The 22,914-nt window shown below is 45.6% G+C and overlaps 1 protein-coding gene across 1 annotated transcript in view; it reads right to left on the minus strand.

Moving 5' to 3' along the window:
• Positions 1-22,914, minus strand: part of LOC106587530 (cGMP-inhibited 3',5'-cyclic phosphodiesterase 3B) — a 92,422-nt gene that overhangs the window by 13,243 nt on the left and 56,265 nt on the right. The window contains exons 2-6 of the mRNA XM_045708936.2: positions 5,959-6,009; positions 3,462-3,710; positions 2,991-3,139; positions 482-585; positions 135-348 (exon numbers count right to left, since the gene is read on the minus strand). Of these exons, the coding sequence (XP_045564892.2) occupies positions 135-348; positions 482-585; positions 2,991-3,139; positions 3,462-3,710; positions 5,959-6,009 (767 nt within the window). The remainder of the gene's footprint in view (positions 1-134; positions 349-481; positions 586-2,990; positions 3,140-3,461; positions 3,711-5,958; positions 6,010-22,914) is intronic.

The raw sequence follows: 22,914 nt of genomic DNA on the forward strand, positions 1-22,914 counted from the left end.
GCAGAGGGACAAACACAGCCGTCATCATCATCAACATACATGGTGAAATGCAACTCCACTCTACAGCTGAACTGGCTCTACAACACCAGGAGATAATGGAGGAGATAGGGAGAGGGGGTAGTAGATTGCCCTACCTGGTGCACATGGCCGCGGGGCTGCGGTACGGCCCCTGGAAGTCAGGGGAGCTGAGGATGTAGCCCAGGGGCTTGTGCAGGTTGACGCTGGGCTTGGTGAGGAAGTCAGCTGTGTCGGGGAACTCCACCGGGGGGCGCGTGACCTGGGAGGAGAGACCTCCCGCTTGAGGACTGTGGCTGGGGGAGCTGACAGGACTTAGACTGGGGGACGCACCTGTAGAGCGAGAGAGATAGGAGAGAAATGAGAGAGAGAGAGAGAGAGATAGATAGTCAAACAACTTAAAAACACATTCCACTTCCACACAGTGTATCAGACCTGTGTGTACAGTAAATCCTCATGGTCTCACCTGCTCTCCTGGGCCCGGCATGGTAGGTCAGGGTCACAGAGGAGGACCTCTGCTTAGGGATGGTCAACAGGTTAGCATTGGGCCCATTGGACAGAGACCCCGTGCTGGAACACACACACACACACACACCAAAAAAACCATGCCACTTAATGCTAGAACTAATGAGACAACATCAGTTAAAACGCTTTCATATTCAATCTACACTATTATAAAGTAACTTTTTCACACCTGCTCTTATGTATAAAGATGAACTTAAAGAAATGTTACATAGCATACAGTAACACTAATTATATGACTCATTTGTTGCTCAAAGTAAGACGTTGAAAATGTATCCTTGAAGAAGACAAAGATCCCTAAAAGATCAAGTGAGTCATCTAAACAGAGTTGGAACAAAGAGAATGAAGGAATGTTATGGTCATTATCTGTTAGGCATATCAGCTTACAGAGCTTGACCACTACTGCCCTCCAGTGGATATAAAGGGGAACCACATCTTCAAGGAGTTTAATCAAAGACAGATGGTAACAAAGAAAGTGATGCTGAGGGAGGGCCTGCTTGTTCATATCAGGGTAAAGATGGGGAGTGTGCCATGTTGAAAATGACTTGACCTTGAAAGATATTCTCCAGTACTTTTATATACCTTTTAGGCCAGTAGTTCTGAAAGTAGTGCCCGCGAGCAAAAAGTGGTCCCCGAAAACTCTGTACTACCTCGCAAATGTGCAGATATGTGCACCACGTCATTACTCCCTTTCTCTCTGTACTGTGTGAGTGTCTTGCTAGCTGTCACTCAAATGGTGAGGGGCTGAAGCTCATTTGCTAAAACTGTAATTGCTAATGGGCTAGCCCACATAGGGGTAAATGTAGGGAAAATGGCGCCGCACAGCTTCCAGATGAAAGTCGCTTTCAAACTAGGGATTTCATGGCTAATTGAGGTAAGACAGTAATTCTGCTCATAGATTATGCATGTATGAACTACACATTGACACATCCAGCTGAAAGCGTGAGGTTTAAAAAATACTTATTAGTCGGCAAATTACCGGGGCATGTCTTTAACCTTTAACCTGGTGTCTGAACTCTGAAGTCCCACCTGTGTGTGCTAGTACCTGGTCATATTTGGATCAGGGTGTGTGTGTGTGATCGTACCTGGTCATATTTGGATCAGGGTGTGTGTGTGCTAGTACCTGGTCATATTTGGATCAGGGTGTGTGTGTGCTAGTACCTGGTCATATTTGGATCAGGGTGTGTGTGTGTGTGTGTGCTAGTACCTGGTCATATTGAGGTCAAGGTGTGTGTGATCGTACCTGGTCATATTGAGGTCAAGGTGTGTGTGGTCGTACCTGGTCATATTTGGATCAGGGTGTGTGTGATCGTACCTGGTCATATTTGCATCAGGGTGTGTGTGCTAGTACCTGGTCATATTTGGATCAGGGTGTGTGTGTGCTAGTACCTGGTCATATTTGGATCAGGGTGTGTGTGTGCTAGTACCTGGTCATATTTGGATCAGGGTGTGTGTGTGCTAGTACCTGGTCATATTTGGATCAGGGTGTGTGTGTGTGATCGTACCTGGTCATATTTGGATCAGGGTGTGTGTGTGCTAGTACCTGGTCATATTTGGATCAGGGTGTGTGTGTGTGTGTGCTAGTACCTGGTCATATTGAGGTCAAGGTGTGTGTGGTCGTACCTGGTCAAATTTGGATCAGGGTGTGTGTGATCGTACCTGGTCATATTTGGATCAGGGTGTGTGTGTGCTAGTACCTGGTCATATTTGGATCAGGGTGTGTGTGTGATCGTACCTGGTCATATTTGGATCAGGGTGTGTGTGTGCTAGTACCTGGTCATATTTGGATCAGGGTGTGTGTGTGATCGTACCTGGTCATATTTGGATCAGGGTGTGTGTGTGATCGTACCTGGTCATATTTGGATCAGGGTGTGTGTGTGCTAGTACCTGGTCATATTGAGGTCAAGGTGTGTGTGGTCGTACCTGGTCATATTTGGATCAGGGTGTGTGTGTGTGATCGTACCTGGTCATATTGAGGTCAAGGTGTGTGTGGTCGTACCTGGTCATATTTGTATCAGGGTGTGTGTGTGTGTGTGCGCTAGTACCTGGTCATATTGAGGTCAAGGTGTGTGTGATCGTACCTGGTCATATTGAGGTCAGGGTGTGTGTGTGTGGTCGTACCTGGTCATATTGAGGTCAGGGTGTGTGTGTGTGGTCGTACCTGGTCATATTGAGGTCAGGGTGTGTGTGTGTGGTCGTACCTGGTCATATTGAGGTCAGGGTGTGTGTGGTCGTACCTGGTCATATTGAGGTCAGTGTGTGTGTGGTCGTACCTGGTCATATTGAGGTCAGGGGGTGTGTGGTCGTACCTGGTCATATTGAGGTCAGGGTGTGTGTGGTCGTACCTGGTCATATTGAGGTCAGGGTGTGTGTGGTCGTACCTGGTCATATTGAGGTCAGGGTGTGTGTGGTCGTACCTGGTCATATTGAGGTCAGGGTGTGTGTGGTCGTACCTGGTCATATTGAGGTCAGGGTGGGGTCCCGGTCTCTTGCCGTTGTTGCGTTCCCAGCGGGAGGAGGCCGACTCCAGAGGGGGGAGAGGGGAGGAGGTGGAGCCGCGGCGGAGTTGGGGGGTTGGTAGGCTGTTCCTGCTGCTAAGACCCTAGGTGTGTGGAGGGGAGGAGGGAGACATTATTACATTATGGTCAATGATGCTATAACACAGTCAAAGGCAGATCTATATTCAGCGCACCACCAGGTTACATAGAGTAGAGCAGGTGTACAACTAAAAACAACAAAACTAAGTCTACGTAACACTGGTGAACACATAGAAGAGGAACATTCATTATGAGGATAAGATACCATGTATAAGTGGATAATGTGTTAGTGGATAATGTGTTGGCCTGCTAGTCTCAGCAGGCTGCTGTCTGTGTGTTAGTTATGACCTGCTAGTATCACATTCAGAAGGTTGCTGGAGGGCCCACCTTCAGGGGCTTCCTGTCGCCCCTCTCTGCAGGGTCCTCCACCTCGGTACAGGGGTAGAAACCTGGGAAGGGGGTGAAGGGGTTGACCCTGGGCCGACAGGAGCCAGAGAAGGTCCCCATGAGGCTGCTGACGCTGCGCAGGGACGAGACGGTGTGTGGCGACAGGGACGAGTCCATCAGCAGGTCAGACACCATGTTCCTGGCCTCGTTGATGACCGACAGGTCCACTCCGTTACCGCTTACCGCTCCCTGGGGACATGGAGGAGACAAGGGGACACATGTCAGAGAGATGCCTCATTTAGCAGAGCACAACACAAACATACAGTAGATACTGTACTAAAGAGAGCCTGGTGTCCTTCCCTCATTCCTTTACACTGTTTCTAATGAACCCAGATTGGATTTAAATGACCAAACACAAAAGCTTCTGAAGAAGAAACTCCTTCTTAATTGCCATTTTTTCCTTAACTATGGACTTATGAAGAAAGTTAAGCGAAGTTGCTATTCCTCCAGAAGGTTCTTGGAAATGTTTTTATGTTTCTTCTTATGTTTCTCCTTAAGCAAAAAATGAAGTAGAAATGAGATGCTTGAAAATAAAGTCATTTAATTTCTTGGAATTCCCAGATAGCTAAACCCCTGTCTTAAACACATGGCAGTGAAAGAATATGCTAATGAAAGCTATTAAACATGTTCAATTGACTCACAAACTTAATCTGAAAGTTTCAGTGTTAATTGTTTTTAAGCCAATAACATATTTTAGACCATTAATCCCAATTATAAATATGCTAACATGATTGCCATTGCTAGATAGACAGCTAGCTGGATGGGTTGCCTAACGACAATCATCTTAAGATAGTTAAGAAGTTCGTAAGAAGACATCTGAGAAGTTCATGAGAAAAATCATGAATTCTTAAGACATTTTTGAGGATCTGCACCAATGAACTTCTTTTTCTTATTAAGAAGAAGCTTCTTAAGTTTTTGCGTAAAAAGTGTTTAGTGAATCTGGGCCCAGGACATCTACCGGTATCACACATACGCAGGTAGACTGTCAGATAGCTGTAACAGGACACTGCTGGCCTCATTGTGATGGGGCTGTATTTGTCACTCCTCTTAATACAGCAGTGGAGGGTAGTGTGAAGGGCAGACAGGCTCGGGTGCTGAGCTCATGGCATTGATGCTGGGTAATTGAAAGGCTATTTGGACCAGTGATGTCAGTAATAAAGGGGAGTGGTGCTGGCTGGGCATGGTGCTGGCTGGGCATGGTGCTGGCAGGGCATGGTGCTGGCAGGGCATGGTGCTGGCTGGGCATGGTGCTGGCTGGGCATGGTGCTGGCTGGGCATGGTGCTGGCTGGGCATGGTGCTGGCAGGGCATGGTGCTGGCTGGGCATGGTGCTGGCTGGGCATGGTGCTGGCTGGGCATGGTGCTGGCAGGGCATGGTGCTGGCAGGGCATGGTGCTGGCTGGGCATGGTGCTGGCTGGGCATGGTGCTGGCTGGGCATGGTGCTGGCAGGGCATGGTGCTGGTGTGTGTGGCTGTGTGTGGAGTAAAAGTGCAGCGCTAGCACTTCCCTGGCCCAGTGACGACAGCTAGGAGGTTGTGTGTATGTCATGACGCTGACGGAGATCCTGCCTGCACCCCTACCCCTCTTCACCCTGCCTATCCTACTGACTGCTGCTGTGCTGATAGACCCCATGTAAAATACTAGAGGGTTTGGAGAACTAGGCTGCCCTTTGAAGGCCCGGCTCTGTGGCCACAATGAGTGGTGAGTGATGAGTGGGGCAGACGTCAGTCAGAGGAGCACAGCTTCCTGTTGATCTACCTGTACAGCGTGTCTGCAAAACACTGTGGACCCCAACAGGATGACAACACACACACACACACACACACAGTCCAAACATCTACACACACACACACACACACACACACACACACACACACACAAGCTTACAAAAAACACAGCGATTTGACAATAAATTGGAACACAAGGCCAGTATACTAGATTAGAAAGATTAAATGGAGGCTCTCCAAAATGTATCGAGATACATCTGATTTCCTAAAAGGTTGGAGTTACTAAAAAAAATGCACCCCTCTACTTATTAATTCCAGCCTCAATTCTTTGAAATATGACTAAATTACAGTGAGCTACACTAATACCATTTTTATTCAGTATCCTCTTTTACCTACATTTTGTCAATTCAATGCCCTCTCTGGGAAATCTAATTCACTTGTGAGGATTCTTGTTACCCTATGAGGGTTGATGATCTATAGTTGTATTCATGTTATTCCAATTCAGTCCATGGATGGATTGAAAGTAAAATAGGAAATGATCCCCAACCCTAATAGATGATAGACTGCACATGTGTTCTAACAGTGATATACTGTAGCCAGTATCCAGATGAGTATATGATATACTGTACCAGTATCCAGCCAGATGACTATATTCAGTCAGTCAGTCAGTCAGTCAGTCAGTCAGTCAGTCAGTCAGAGAAAACACTAACCTGATACTGGGGCTTGTACCACTGCTTCAGGTCCCAGTCCCATAGAATCATCTGAAAGAGAGAAACACACACATCAGTCAGGAGGCCTTGTGTGTGATATATATATATATACCACACACACACACACACACACACACACACACACACACACACACAGTAGCGAGGCTATAAAAGTAGCGAGGCTACATACAGACACCGGTTAGTCAGGCTGATTGAGGTAGTATGTAGTACATGTAGATATGGTTAAAGTGACTTTGCATATATGATGAACAGAGAGTAGCAGTAGCGTAAAAGAGGGGTTGGCGGGTGGTGGGTGGGACACAATGCAGATAGAAAAGTGAAAAGTTAGCCAATGTGGGGGAGCAGTGGTTGGTCGGCCCAATTGAGGTAGTATGTACATGAATGTATAGTTAAAGTGACTATGCATATATGATAAACAGAGAGTAGCAGCAGCGTAAAAAAGGGGTTGGGGGGGCACATAATGCAAATAGTCGAACTATTGTTGTTTTATCATAAGAGGTGAAGTACTTCAACACATGCATCAGTTCTAATACAATAGGTCCACAATGAGGAACAGTCTATTTTACAACATTAGACATAGTGTAACTGTTGTAGCATATTAAATAGGTCCACAATGAGAAACAGTCTATTTTACAACATTAGACATAGTGTAACTGTTGTAGCATATTAAATAGGTCCACAATGAGGAACAGTCTATTTTACAACATTAGACATAGTGTAACTGTTGTAGCATATTAAATAGGTCAATGAGGAACAGTCTATTTTACAACATTAGACATAGTGTAACTGTTGTAGCATATTAAATAGGTCAATGAGAAACAGTCTATTTTACAACATTAGACATAGTGTAACTGTTGTAGCATATTAAATAGGTCCACAATGAGGAACAGTCTATTTTACAACATTAGACATAGTGTAACTGTTGTAGCATATTAAATAGGTCCACAATGAGGAACAGTCTATTTTACAGCATTAGACATAGTGTAACTGTTGTAGCATATTAAATAGGTCAATGAGGAACAGTCTATTTTACAACATTAGACATAGTGTAACTGTTGTAGCATATTAAATAGGTCAATGAGGAACAGTCTATTTTACAACATTAGACATAGTGTAACTGTTGTAGCATATTAAATAGGTCCACAATGAGAAACAGTCTATTTTACAACATTAGACATAGTGTAACTGTTGTAGCATATTAAATAGGTCCACAATGAGAAAGTCTATTTTACAACATTAGACATAGTGTAACTGTTGTAGCATATTAAATAGGTCAATGAGGAACAGTCTATTTTACAACATTAGACATAGTGTAACTGTTGTAGCATATTAAATAGGTCAATGAGAAACAGTCTATTTTACAACATTAGACATAGTGTAACTGTTGTAGCATATTAAATAGGTCCACAATGAGAAACAGTCTATTTTACAACATTAGACATAGTGTAACTGTTGTAGCATATTAAATAGGTCCACAATGAGAAACAGTCTATTTTACAACATTAGACATAGTGTAACTGTTGTAGCATATTAAATAGGTCAATGAGAAACAGTCTATTTTACAACATTAGACATAGTGTAACTGTTGTAGCATATTAAAAAGGTCAACGAGATAGTGTTGTTACTTTATTCACCTCTAGCAGTTAACCTAAAGTAAACACATGAGGGTATGATAGAATCAGGTCAAACAGCTTATATAGACGAATTACCAAACTGTGGACTTTCAACTACTGTAGTGTTATTTAGGCCTACATACACAGAGAGAGCTATTGTGTCTAACTTATGCCTTTTGTAGAAAGGAAAAACACAAAAAGCAAACCACCGCGACCAGCCGACCACAATGAAACGTCAACAATGTTGCTCTCAGATATTATCTAGCCCCCATTACGTCAATGACCAGCATTTCCACATGATCTGTCAGAGAAAAGTCACCAAACAGGAGCTCAGTCTCACACAGACAAACTGCTACTATGCCACGAGTGTTAAACTTCCGTTGTCACATACTGGGTCGTAGGTTTACTTACTACACACTGCAACAACTAGATCTACAGTAGGTGTGAATTGGTTTAGATAGGCCTAGATCTGCAGTACAACCTCTAGAAATGAACGCTAACGATACCATTTTTGCCATTTGTTGATATTATTTAATTCACTGGTCTGGCTACATTTTGGACAGTATTTACACTCCAATAAAACATTTTAAATAGGATATTGCATATAAATTTGTTTAAATTGTCAAACTACCACTTCTGGGAAGAATAAAATAACAGTAACAAACACCCAACAGTATCTGTGAATGATCTATAGTCTAGACAGAGAAGAACCGTCTGTCCTGAAGTAAGTGTGTCTTAGGAGCAGTTTGCCATCATACTGGGTGATCATTAGGTCTATACATGTCCTCTCAGGGAGGAAGGAACACACAGGTTAGTCGTCATGTTAAACCCAGAGAGCAAACACTCATTCCCTCAAGACTCAGAGAGCATGTAGTCTTTCTACTGGCCACAAGGGGGTGTGCTAGAGGCATGTGGATGGATGGACACACTTCAAGGCCTCTGCTCTCTCTAGTCTTTAGTCAAAGACCACCTCTCAGACTTAAACACAAAAACACACAGCAATTCACATCTAAATAGACACAAAGCCCAATCCCAGGCAGTATAAGCCTAGTCATTATGTAAGATTGAAGTAGACCAGTATGCACTAAGCTCAACTGTCTGAGAGAACATTAGAACATTGGCATATCATATAATTACACTATAAATCATTGGTGCATCTTTGATGCTTAAGTGTTAGTTCACTGGTCCCCAATGCACTGGAACGTAGTGCAGGGATATGAAAACAACCTCCTTTCTGCAATGTAAGAAAGCATTTATTACCCAGTTCTCTTTGTTTCACATAATTGTAAACGTTGACATGAATCACATTAATCCAACATGTAATCCTCAAAGACATTTGTTTCTTAGCTTTACCTAACGGAGTAAATAAGGATATCTTTGTGATTGCACAAGACCCTTAGTCTAGGTTGTGTGTTCAGTAGTAGACTGCTACAGAGTGTGAGAGCAGGTGTAGTGAGGAGTGATGCACCCTGGCAGTGTGAGTGATACCAGTGTTGTTCTAAATAATAATTGAGCATCAGAGACCAAGAATTGCGACCAGAGATCCTCTGAATGAACACAGAAACCAAAGCATTTATCTCAAGGGAATGTCATCCCAAAACATATTTTATCTGCATCAAAAGACACCAGACACAAAGAATACGAGGCCATTAAATAGGTTAGATTGGATGACAAATGTATCTGTGCTGCGCGTCTATGAGAGGCCTCGTTCCTTCCTCTCCAATCAGAGACAGTTTCATTGATCAGACCGGGACGCTCCGTGTTTGTCATCAGAATCTGTACAACGCAGCCAAACATTTAGTACAGCAAATAAGCACTGCCATGGCAACTCAACAGAGGCCAGCAAACAATGCTCCAAACGCCATGGCGACGGGATGGCGGGAGAGGGCCGGAGGAAAGATCTGTCGGGCGTCTGCTTGTTTACAGAGAGAGCGGGGCGGAGGAGAGAGAGAGATGGGTCGGAGGGAGGGAGAGTGTGAGGAGAGAGGGCGAGACGAGAGAGAGGGAGTGACAAAGAGGGAGAGGTAGAGAGAGGGAGGGAGAATGCGAGGCTGCCATGGAGTGTAGTGGATGACGCAGTCGAGACGTGCTGCTGGCCTAGCTGTCAGACTGGAGCTAGGGAGTGTGTTCCTCAGACACGTGTGTCCCTCTGACGCTTTGTTCACACCTCTGTGAGCACGCACGCACACACACACACAAACACGTACGGCCTGTTCGTATCTCTCTGTACACTCCATGTTCTTCTTCACCTCAACATGTAGTCTCACACAAAAAATGCCAAGCTCTGTTCACACATGATTTGACAGTGAATGTAACACAGTTCCAGAGACAGGGGAATGTGGGTCAACAGCAGAGTTCAATGGCCACAATACACAGGCCTGTTAGCTAGCCACTGTGTGTGTAACAACAACATTATGCACACACACACCTGCCTAATTACAGATTCACCAGTTTTTAGGTCAAAAGAGAGCATCATGTGTTATTCTTAACAAGAAAAAGGATTGTCATGAGGATGAACACATCCAAGTAGGCTACACATATAAACACACACGTATGTAACATGGTACAATACTGTGTTCAACAGTTCCAATGCAAATATGGAGGATTGTAAATCAAGCTATGCTACATCCTCTCCTATTTTAACACAACTCTACTTGTAAATTCAAATGGAGGTAAACATACTGGGACATTCTTATGAGACGGTCACAATGGAGGCGTGATAAAGTCACAATAGTCACAATATAATTACAATATAGGGCCTGATATAGGCACAGTATAGTCAAAATATAGGGCCTAATATAGTCACAATATAGGGCCTAATATAGTCACAATATAGGGCCTAATATAGTCACAATATAGGGCCTAATTTAGTCACAATATAGGGCCTAATTTAGTCACAATATAGGGCCTAATATAGTCACAATATAGAACCTAATATAGTCACAATATAGAGCCTAATATAGTCACAATATAGAGCCTAATATAGCCACAATATAGAACCTAATATAGTCACAATATAGAGCCTAATATAGTCACAATATAGAGCCTAATATAGTCACAATATAGAGCCTAATATAGTCACAATATAGAACCTAATATAGTCACAATATAGAGCCTAATATAGTCACAATATAGAGCCTAATATAGTCACAATATAGAACCTAATATAGTCACAATATAGAGCCTAATATAGACACAATATTGTGCCTAACATATTCACAATATAGAGTCTAATATAATCACAATATAGAACCTAATATAGTCACAATATAGGGCCTAATATAGTCAGAATATAGAGTCTAATATAATCACAATATAGAGCCTAATATAGTCACAATATAGAGCCTAATATATTCACAATATCGGGTCTAATACACACTACCGGTCAAAACGTTTAGAACACCTACTCATTCAAGGTTTTTCTTTATTTTTTTTGTACTATTTTCTGCATTGTAGAATAATAGTGAGGACATCAAAACTATGAAATAACACATATGGAATCATGTAGTAACCCAAAAAGTGTTAAACAAATCAAAATATATTTTATATTTGAGATTCTTCAAAGTAGCCACCCTTTGCCTTTCACTATATCGGGCCTAATAGAGTAACAATATATGGCCTGATATAGTCACAATAGAGGGCCTGATACAGTCACAGTAGAGGACATAATATAGTCACAATATCGGGCCTAATATAGTCACAATATAGGGCCTAATATAGTCACAATATAGGGCCTAATATAGTCACAATATGTGTGTGTGTGTGTGTGTGTGTGTGTGTGTGTATATATATATATATGTATGTATGTATACATACATACATACATACATACATACATACATACATATATATCACACACACACACACACACACACACACACACACACACACACACACACCCCAGGGGTACGCGCAATGCCGTCAGGGTACACCATAATAAAAATGTGATTCACATAAATAATAATAAAAATGTGATTCACATAAATAATAATAAAAATGTGATTCACATAAATAATAATAAATATATATATAAATAATAATAAATATATATATGTTTTCAAACAGTACATTTATATTTTCCAACGGGGCTATACATTTGGGTGAGGTTTTTTTCTCGCCTGAGTAGCCTCGGTTCACTGGCAAAAATCAAATTAAACCATCTAGTGTTCAGCGAAATAACAACACAATGTCAAATACAGGTAACCTAGTCAAATAATTAACATCCAATCACATTAACCGTTACTCTCTGGCAGGAAACCTTCAATCTTGCGCAGACATTTAGAAACGAAACATGACAATTTGAAAAATAAGCCACAGGAGTTTTTTGAGCGAGAATAAAGACGACTTTTGAGTAGTAAGACATGTATAAAAGCAACAGATACCATTAATAAGAAGGGGCTAGAAGTTTCTTATATGGTGAGCTACCGAGTTGCTAGAACAGGCAAGTCCCAAACTACTGTGGAGGACTTAATTATTCCTGCTGCAGCGGATTTGGCTGGGACAATGCTGGGGGAAAAGGCCCAAAAAAACTATACAGACAATGTCTTCATCAAACAACACCATTTCATGACGCATCAGTGACATGGCAGGAGATGTTTTGAAACAATTACTGCTTCGCATACAAGCCAGTGAATTATATGCGTTACAGCTGGATGAGTCAACAGACGTGGCGGGCCTGGCACAGCTCCTGGTATATGTCCGTTACGTTTTCAGGGGGTCAATTAAGGAAGACATCCTCTTCTGAAAACCACTGGAAACCAGGACAACATGAGAGGATATTTTTTAAGTACTGGACAGCTTTGTGACATCAAATGGACTTTGGTGGTCAACATGTTGGTATCTGTACTGATGGCGCAAAGCCATGACAGGGAGACATAGTGGAGTGGTAACGCGCATGCAAGCAGTTGCTCCCGACACCACTTGGGTACACTGCAGCATCCACCGAGAGGCTCTTGCTGCCAAGGGAATGCCTGACAGCTTGAAAGACGTTTTGGACACTACAGTGAAAATGGTTACCTTTGTTAAAGCAAGGCCCCTGAACTCTTGTGTATTTTCTGCATTATGAAATGATATGGGCAGCGACCATGTAACACATTTACAACATACAAAAATGCGCTGGTTATCAAGGGGCAAAGTATTGACATGTTTTTTTTAATTGAGAGACACGCTTAAAGTTTTCTTTACTGACTATAATTTTCACTTGTCTGACGCTTGCATGATGACTGGTTTCTCACACGACTGGCCTATCTGGGTGATGTTTTTTCCTCGCCTGAATGATCTGAATCTAGGATTACAGGGACTCCCCGCAACTATATTCAATGTGCGGGACAAATATGAGGCTATGATTAAAAAGTCGGTGCTCTTCTCTGTCTGCATTAACAAGGACAACACACAGGTCTTTCCATCATTGTATGATTTTTTGTGTACAAATGATCTCAAGCTTACGAACAATGTCAAATGTGATATAGCGAAGCACCTGAGTGAGCTGGGTGCGCAATTACGCAGGTACTTTCCCGAAACGGACGACACAAACAACTGGATTTGTTATCCCTTTCATGCCCTGCCTCCAGTCCACTTACCAATATCTGAACAAGAGAGCCTCATCGAAAGTGCAACAAGCGGTTCTGTGAAAATGTAATTTAATCAGAAGCCACTGCCAGATATCTGGATTGTGCTGCGCTCAGAGTTTCTTGCCTTGGCAAATCGCGCTTTTAAGACACTGATGCTCTTCGCAAACGCGTACCTATGCGAGAGTGGATTCTCGGCCCTCACTAGCATGAAAACTAAATACAGGCACAGACTGTGTGTGGAAAATGATATAAGACTGAGACTCTCTCCAATACAACCCAACATTGTAGAGTTATGTGCATCCTTTCAAGCACACCCTTCTCATTAAGCTGTGGTGAGTTATTCACAATTTTTTATGAACAAATACAGTTTTATATGTAAGATGGTTAAATAAAGACAAGAATTATTGATTATTATTTGTGCCCTGGTTCTATAAGAGCTCTTTGTCACTTCCCACGAGCCAGGTTGTGACAAAAACTCACACTCATTCTTATGTTTAATATATGTATCGTATAGTGTGTGTGGCAGGCTTACAATGATGGCAAAAAACAACATTTGAAAGTGCGCAGACCCTGGTGCTAGAGGGGGTACGCAGCTGAGGTTGAATGTTTGAAGGGGACTATAAAAAGTTTGGGAACCACTGCCATAGACAAAAATTGGCAGTAGAATGGCCTTACTGAAGAACTCAGTGACTTTCAACATGGCACAGTCATAGGATGCCACCTTTCCAACAAGTCAGTTCGTCAAATTTCTGGCATGTTAGAGCTGCTCCGCTCAACTGTAACTGCTGTTATTGGGAAGTGGAAACAGCCGGGAAGTGGTAGGCCACACAAGCTCACAGAATGAGACCGGCCAGTGCTGAAGCACGTAGCACTTTAAAATCATCTGTCGTCTGTTGCAACACTACCGAGTTCCAAACTGCCTCTGGAAGCAATGTCAGCACAATAACTGTTCTTCGGGAGCTTCACGAAATGGGTTTCCATGGCCGAGCAGCCGCATACAAGCCTAAAATCACCATGCGCAATGCCAAGTGTCGGCTGGAGTGGTGTAAAGCTCGCCGCCATTGGACTCTGGAGCAGTGGAAACGCATTCTCTTGAGTGATGAATCCCGCTTCACCATCTGGCAGTCCGACGGACAAATATGGGTTTGGTGGATGCCAGGCGAACGCTACCTGCCCCAATGCATAGTGCCAACTGTAAAGTTTGTTGGAGGATGAATAATGGTCTGGGGCTGTTTTTCATGGTTCGGGCTAGGCCCCTAAGTTCCAGTGAAGGGACATTTAACGCTACAGCATACAATGACATTCTAGACAATTCTGTGCTTCCAACTTTGTGGCAACAGTTTGCAGTCGCACCACGCTTCGCTCCACAGGTAATATTCCACTTCGCTACATTACAACGGCTTGATTTGTTTGATCTGAGCAATTCTTCTTAGCTAGCTACATAGCCGTCTTTGTATCAAAGATAATTGTGTAGTTTAGAGTAACTGAGTAATTATCGAGGCTAGCTATCTTCGTCCTCCTAACGTAGTCAACACTGCTAGCTGCTAGCTAGCTAGTCATCACTGTTAGCTAGCCAACTTCTACCGACTAGCAGCACCGCAGAAACTATTACACTACAACGCAACGACTTGATTAGTGTGGTGTTAGTGTTAGTTAGCCAGCTACATAGTTGTCTGTGCTGTCTCTGTATCTAAGATAATTGTGTAGTTTGAGTTTGAGTATTATCGAGGTGTGCTAGCCAGCCGCGACGCGGCGCCAGACTTACTCAACACACCTAGTCATCATTAACCCACTGCCAGATAGCCATCCGTTACCGACTAGCAGCGCTGTAGTTACTAATACTTCACAACGGAACGATTTGACTAGTGCAGTGTTACCTAGCTAGCTACCTAGTTGTCTTTGTCATAGCTTGATAATTGTTAATTGATAATTGTTAGCTAGCCAGCCATCGAGGTTAGCTAGCCAGCTATTTCCGTCCCCCGCGACGCCATTTTTCCTAACCTAGCCAACTATTACCGACGAGCAGCATTGTTGAAACTAAATACACTACAAGGAACGTCTTGATTAGTGTTATGTTAGCTAGCTAGCTACAAAGTTGCTTTGTATCATGACAAGGTGTAGTACTGAAACTACCGAGGTTACCTAGCCAGCTACACGTTCAAAGTCAACAACGCAGCCACTGCTAGCTAGCCTACTCCACCAGCCAGCAGTACTGTATCATTTTAGTCAATAACATTTTTGCAACGTAAGCTTAACTTCCTGAACATTCGAGACGTGTAGTCCACTTGTCACTCCAATCTCATTTGCATTAGCGTAGCCTCTTCTGTAGCTTGTCTACTATGTGTCTGCCTATCCCTGTTCTCTCTCCTCTGCACAGGCCATACAAACGCTCCACACCGCGTGGCCGCTGCCACTCTAACCTGGTGGTCCCAGCGCGCACGACCCACGTGGAGTTCCAGGTCTCCGGCAGCCTCTGGAACTGCCGGTCTGCGGCCAACAAGGCTGAGTTCATCTCAGCCTATGCTACCCTCCAGTCCCTAGACTTCCTGGCGCTGACGGAAACATGGATCACCACAGATAACACTGCTACTCCTACTGCTCTCTCCTCGTCTGACTACGTGTTCTCGCATACCCCTAGAGCATCGAGCCAGCGGGGTGGTGGCACTGGAATCCTCATCTCTCCCAAGTGGACATTCTCTCTTTCTCCCCTGACCCATCTGTCTATCTCCTCATTTGAATTCCATGCTGTCACAGTTACCAGCCCTTTCAAGCTTAACATCCTTATCATTTATCGCCCTCCAGGTTCCCTTGGAGAGTTCATCAATGAGCTTGACGCCTTGATAAGTTCCTTTCCTGAGGATGGCTCACCTCTCACAGTTCTGGGTGACTTTAACCTCCCCACGTCTACCTTCGACTCATTCCTCTCTGCCTCCTTCTTTCCACTCCTCTCCTCTTTCGACCTCACCCTCTCACCTTCCCCCCCTACTCACAAGGCAGGCAATACGCTTGACCTCATCTTTACTAGATGCTGTTCTTCCACTAATCTCATTGCAACTCCCCTCCAAGTCTCCGACCACTACCTTGTATCCTTTTCCCTCTCGCTCTCATCCAACACTTCTCACTCTCCCCCTACTCGGATGGTATTGCGCCGTCCCAACCTTCGCTCTCTCTCTCCCGCTACTCTCTCCTCTTCCATCCTATCATCTCTTCCCTCTGCTCAAACCTTCTCCAACCTATCTCCTGATTCTGCCTCCTCAACCCTCCTCTCCTCCCTCTCTGCATCCTTCGATTTCCTCTGTCCCCTATCCTCCAGGCCGGCTCGGTCCTCCCCTCCTGCTCCGTGGCTCGACGACTCACTGCGAGCTCACAGAACAGGGCTCCGGGCAGCCGAGCGGAAATGGAGGAAAACTCGCCTCCCTGCGGACCTGGCATCCTTTCACTCCCTCCTCTCTACATTTTCCTCTTCTGTCTCTGCTGCTAAAGCCACTTTCTACCACTCTAAACTCCAAGCATCTGCCTCTAACCCTAGGAAGCTCTTTGCTACCTTCTCCTCCCTCCTGAATCCTCCTCCCCCTCCCCGCCCCTCCTCCCTCTCTGCGGATGACTTCGTCAACCATTTTGAAAAGAAGGTTGACGACATCCGATCCTCGTTTGCTAAGTCAAACGACACTGCTGGTCCTGCTCACACTGCCCTACCCTGTGCTTTGACCTCTTTCTCCCCTCTCTCTCCAGATGAAATCTCGCGTCTTGTGACGGCCGGCCGCCCAACAACCTGCCCACTTGACCCTATCCCCTCCTCTCTTCTCCAGACCATTTCCGGAGACCTTCTCCCCTACCTCACCTCGCTCATCAACGCATCCTTGACCGCTGGCTACGTCCCTTCCGTCTTCAAGAGAGCGAGAGTTGCACCCCTTCTGAAAAAACCTACACTCGATCCCTCCGATGTCAACAACTACAGGCCAGTATCCCTTCTTTCCTTTCTCTCCAAAACTCTTGAACGCGCCGTGCTTGGCCAGCTCTCTTGCTATCTCTCTCAGAATTACCTTCTTGATCCTAATCAGTCAGGTTTCAAGACTGGGCATTCAACTGAGACTGCTCTTCTCTGTGTCACGGAGGCTCTCCGCACTGCTAAAGCTAACTCTCTCTCCTCTGCTCTCATCCTTCTAGACCTATCTGCTGCCTTTGATACCGTGAACCATCAGATCCTCCTCTCCACCCTCTCCGAGCTGGGCATCTCCGGCACCGCGCACGCTTGGATTGCGTCCTACCTGACAGGTCGCTCCTACCAGGTGGCGTGGCGAGAATCTGTCTCCGCACCACGTGCTCTCACCACTGGTGTCCCCCAGGGCTCTGTTCTTGGCCCACTCCTATTCTCGCTATACACCAAGTCACTTGGCTCTGTCATATCCTCACATGGTCTCTCATATCATTGCTATGCAGATGACACACAATTAATCTTCTCCTTTCCCCCTTCTGACAACCAGGTGGCGAATCGCATCTCTGCATGTCTGGCAGACATATCAGTGTGGATGACGGATCACCACCTCAAGCTGAACCTCGGCAAGACGGAGCTGCTCTTCCTCCCGGGGAAGGACTGCCCGTTCCATGATCTCGCCATCACGGTTGACAACTCCCTTGTGTCCTCCTCCCAGAGTGCTAAGAGCCTTGGCGTGACCCTGGACAACACCCTGTCGTTCTCCACCAACATCAAGGCGGTGACCCGATCCTGTAGGTTCATGCTCTACAACATTCGCAGAGTACGACCCTGCCTCACACAGGAAGCGGCGCAGGTCCTAATCCAGGCACTTGTCATCTCCCGTCTGGATTACTGCAACTCGCTGTTGGCTGGGCTCCCTGCCTGTGCCATTAAACCCCTACAACTCATCCAGAACGCCGCAGCCCGTCTGGTGTTCAACCTTCCCAAGTTCTCTCACGTCACCCCGCTCCTCCGCTCTCTCCACTGGCTTCCAGTCGAAGCTCGCATCCGCTACAAGACCATGGTGCTTGCCTACGGAGCTGTGAGGGGAACGGCACCTCCGTACCTTCAGGCTCTGATCAGGCCCTACACCCAAACAAGGGCACTCCGTTCATCCACCTCTGGCCTGCTCGCCTCCCTACCTCTGAGGAAGCACAGTTCCCGCTCAGCCCAGTCAAAACTGTTCGCTGCTCTGGCACCCCAATGGTGGAACAAGCTCCCTCACGACGCCAGGACAGCGGAGTCAATCACCACCTTCCGGAGACACCTGAAACCCCACCTCTTCAAGGAATACCTGGGATAGGATAAAGTAATCCTTCTAACCCCCCCCTTAAAAGATTTAGATGCACTATTGTAAAGTGGTTGTTCCACTGGATATTATAGGTGAATGCACCAATTTGTAAGTCGCTCTGGATAAGAGCGTCTGCTAAATGACTAAAATGTAAAAAAATGTAAAATGGGAAAGCCCTTTCCTGTTTCAGCATGATAATGCCCCCGTGCACAAAGTGACGTCCATACAGAAATGTTTTGTCAAGATCGGTGTTGAAGAACTTGACTGGCCTGCACAGAGCCCTGACCTCAACCCCATCAAACACCTTTGGGATGAATTGGAAAGCCGACTGCAAGCCAGGCCTAATCGCCCAACATCAGTGCCCAACCTCACTAATAGTCTTGTGGCTGAATGGAAGCAAGTCCCCGCAGCAATGTTCCAACATCTAGTGGAAAGCCTTCCCAGAAGAGTGGAGGCTGTTATAGCAGCAAAGGGAGGACCAACTCCATATTAATGCCAATGATTTTGGAATGAGATGGTCGATGAGCATGTGATCACATACTTTTGGTCATGTAGTGTATGTGATCATATACAAATGTAAGCAAGGTTTGAAATGATTATGTTTAAGTCAAATAGTATATGTGTTTGGGCTTCTTGCGGTCAATTTGCAGTCTACAAATTATTTTTAATGTTATTGTCGTTGAAGTGGTCTGTTGGTTTATTCTGTAGGTTGGATGACTTTGAACATCATTGCAGATAGTTCTAAAGCTTTTGAAAAAGCTACCATCAAGGCACGTGACAGATGGGAGAATTAATAAATATTCTGGTGCACTCTTCAGTTGGCTCCACTTTCTTATATTAAGAGGCTTGAAGAATGATTATTGTGATATAATGTTTACTTCATTGAGTATGTGCAGTTAAAATGTGTCCATAGAATCAATGACTGAAAGATGTATTTTCAACATCTGTAAATTATGTATTTTCATTGTCTGGAAAATTCAGAATATTTTTAGTTTTTCTCCCTTTTTCTCCCCAATTTCGTGACATCCAATTGGGAGTTACAGTCTTGTCCCATCGCTGCAACTACCGTACGGACTCGGGAGAGGCTAAGGTCTAGAACCATGCGTCCTCCAAAACACGACCTGCCAAGCCTCACTGCTTCTTGACACACTGATCACTTATAATCTGGAAGCCAGCGTACCAATGTGTCGGAGGAAACACTGTACACCTGGCGACCGTGTCAGCGTGCATGCGCCCGGGCCCACCATAGGAGTCGCAAGAGCGCGATGGGACAAGGACATCCCAGCCGGCCAAACCCTCCCCTAACCCGAACGACTCTGAGCCAATTGTGCGCCGCTCATGGGTCTCCCGGTCGCGGCCCGACTGCCACACAGCCCGGGATCGAATCCGGATCTGTAGTTACGCCTCAAGCACTTAGACCGCTGCGCCACCCAGGAGGCCGAAAATACATATTTATTAAGTCCAGAAAATAAGTATTTTCACCTTTCATTCAGCACCTAAAATGCACCTGACGTCAACGTCTGGAAAAGGATGTCTGGAGAAGAAGTCTAAAAGATGTCATTTTGCTTACTGGGTTAATCTTTATCATAACTTAGTCCTAAATATTCTCCTAAAATACAGCAGTTATTTGAGCTGCTAATCAGTCCAACTCAGTCTTACACCAACCTGTTAGTTATATTTCCCTTCCACTAGCACTGAGTGTGAGATCAGATCAGACAGGGTAGAAATCATAAAAGCAGGGTAATGAGTGCGAGGGGAACTGAGAGAAGGGGGACACAGGCAGCTGGGGATTTGTATGGAGAGGAGCAGGTCAGTGCTGACGTCAGCCGCTAGCGACACACAGCGCGTCAGCAGCCCTCTTTAGACACACACACACACACACACACACACACACACACACACACACACACACACACACACACACACACACACACACACACACACACACACACACACACACACACACACACACACACACACACACACACACACACACACACACACACAATACAAAAATAAAAGAGACACTGAGTAGCCTAAATGGCAGAAGGAGACACAAGAACAAATATATCCATAGGGTGGTTCTACACTTTAGTCTGCATCGCTGTGAAAAGAGCTGTCCTTAGCTAAGTAGATCACTTTAGATCACAGTCAGTAGATCATTGCAGATCACAGTCAGTCTCTGCTGCTCTATTCTACCCCCCTGGTACGGATGGCCTGGATTGTAATCCAAAACCTTGACAGGGGGACTGACTGACTGGTGTAGAGGAGGGCGCAGGGGACCAGCCGGGGGTGTCAGCCTCAGTCGTGTCGCCAGGGCGACCTGGCAGGACCATGGAACATTCTTGGAGTGGGGAATGGGGTTGGAGGACAGCGTCATCTTTGACTTTTCACACCCGTCTACCATTTCTCCTCTCAGGTGTTGATCTGGGGCTGCACTGTGATACCCCAGACCAAGACCCAGCAGGCAGTCCCCCCATGGCTCCTCTCTCTCTATCTCTCTCTCACACACTGACTACAACACCAGCTATGGAGATATTATCATATTAACCTGGATTCTTACAATATGAAATATGTCTAAAGAAACCATTCAAATGTTTAGGGGTATGCGCATATAGCCTATGGTAAATAATTCAGCTAAAAATAAACAGTTGTTTATTTCCTTCAAATACACTGTTGTGCTGAGTTGACTTTATTTGGCTGGACAACAAAAGCCTTTAATCACAAGGTCTCATTGTGATTATGTCTGTATGTCACAGGATCGCTCAAACTTACCATGAATGAGTCCTAATTCTTAGGCAAATCTGCCAGCAAAGTCCATTTCATCAGATTATACTCAAATTGAACAATGCACTGTCCATCTCATCAACCCAAAATGAATAAAGTTGGGGGCAATAGGTGTGTGTGTGTGTGTGTGTGTGTGTGTGTGTGTGTGTGTGTGTGTGTGTGTGTGTGTGTGTGTGTGTGTGTGTGTGTGTGTGTGTGTGAGAGGGAGAGAGAGAGAGAGAGGGCTTATGTCTGTACACTAGCTGAGGACCCTATTACTCTGAAAAGTTTCAAGGATTCAACCATCTCTAGATGAGCTAGCAGTTAAATCCTCCTGCTGCTGCAGGACATGGAGGACAGAGAGATCCAGGACACCAAACCAAACACCACCACCAGCAGCACAATGACGGCATCCAAATACAGCCAGCAACACATACTGTTGACCCTGCAATAGACTGCCTTCCTGTCTAGGCCTTGTACATCAAGCTGTGTCACGCTACAGAAACAGGGGACATGCTCCTGCCCTATGGGCTGTTCTGGCTCAGACAAGGCTACTTAAGGCAACTTTACTTTTGGAGGGGAGGGTTGGGGGTTCTGCACTGTTTCCTGGCTCTGTGTGTGGATCTGATGGCCAGCTGTGGCCCCTCACAGGGAAACACCAGAGACAAACCACCAAGGGAAAGAAATACGGTCATGCAACATGGAACTCCTGAAAAGTAGATGGAAAAGTGTGTCCTGAGCCAGAGCCAGGAACTGATCCCAGCACTGTGATGAGGGATGTGGACTGCAACTGGGACTGCAACAGGGAATGGGATGGGGACAGGGACAGAGCTTGGACGGGGAGTTGGACATGGACATAGAGAGCGACCAGGAGGGAGACAATGGGCTCGGCGTCCCATGTCTCGGGACTCGGTTGACCCAGACAGGACCCGTTGTGGCTGTGGGCGTCCTCGGGTCACGGCAGACACGCCAAGTTTTGGCTGCACTTCCTCTGCACATAGCTTGCTCCTTAGCTGCCTCTCCTCCACATTCTTGGCACAGCATAGAAACACAGAGAACAGGAGCATAACTACAAACAATTCACAATGGGTTTTAACTAGGCAACAAAAATTATAAACCTGACAAAAATACAAATGCCACCAAATTATACCTGTACACAGCAACATGGTTTTGATTGGAGTCAGTCGGTGTGTGTGTGTGTGTGTGTGTGTGTGTGTGTGTGTGTGTGTGTGTGTGTGTGTGTGTGTGTGTGTGTGTGTGTGTGTGTGTGCATCTGGGGCACCGAAAAGCCCGTCTGTACCCGGTCCAGGAGCGTGACCAGCTGCTGCAGCTCAGTGATTTACGTCTCTCCTGCCCGGGGCCACCTGCCTACAACCCGCAGCTCAGACAGATGCTGATGACGCAGGCCTGTAGAGGGCCAGGTCTCCCCCCACTGGAGCCTAACCACTAACACCCCCTCTCCCTCCTCTCCTCCCAAACCACTACCCAACCCCCACACCACAGCAATTAATGAACCACAGAGAGAGACTCCCACGTTAAGCTCCCCCAGGGAATGACCCTGCCCGGGGCACCGCTCCAGCCCCTGTCCTTCCAGAGGTTTGACGGCTATGGAACAGGGGCGGCCCCAGGGCATGGGCCAGAAGGCTAGAGAGCAGGGCCAGGGCCCAGACAGGTCACCAGAGGCCTGCTCCTCCAGGGCCTGGCTCTGGGATAGGACGC

This window comes from Salmo salar, chromosome 26, assembly GCF_965601325.2.
Source record: "Salmo salar chromosome 26, fSalSal1, whole genome shotgun sequence".
Lineage (NCBI taxonomy): Eukaryota > Metazoa > Chordata > Actinopteri > Salmoniformes > Salmonidae > Salmo > Salmo salar.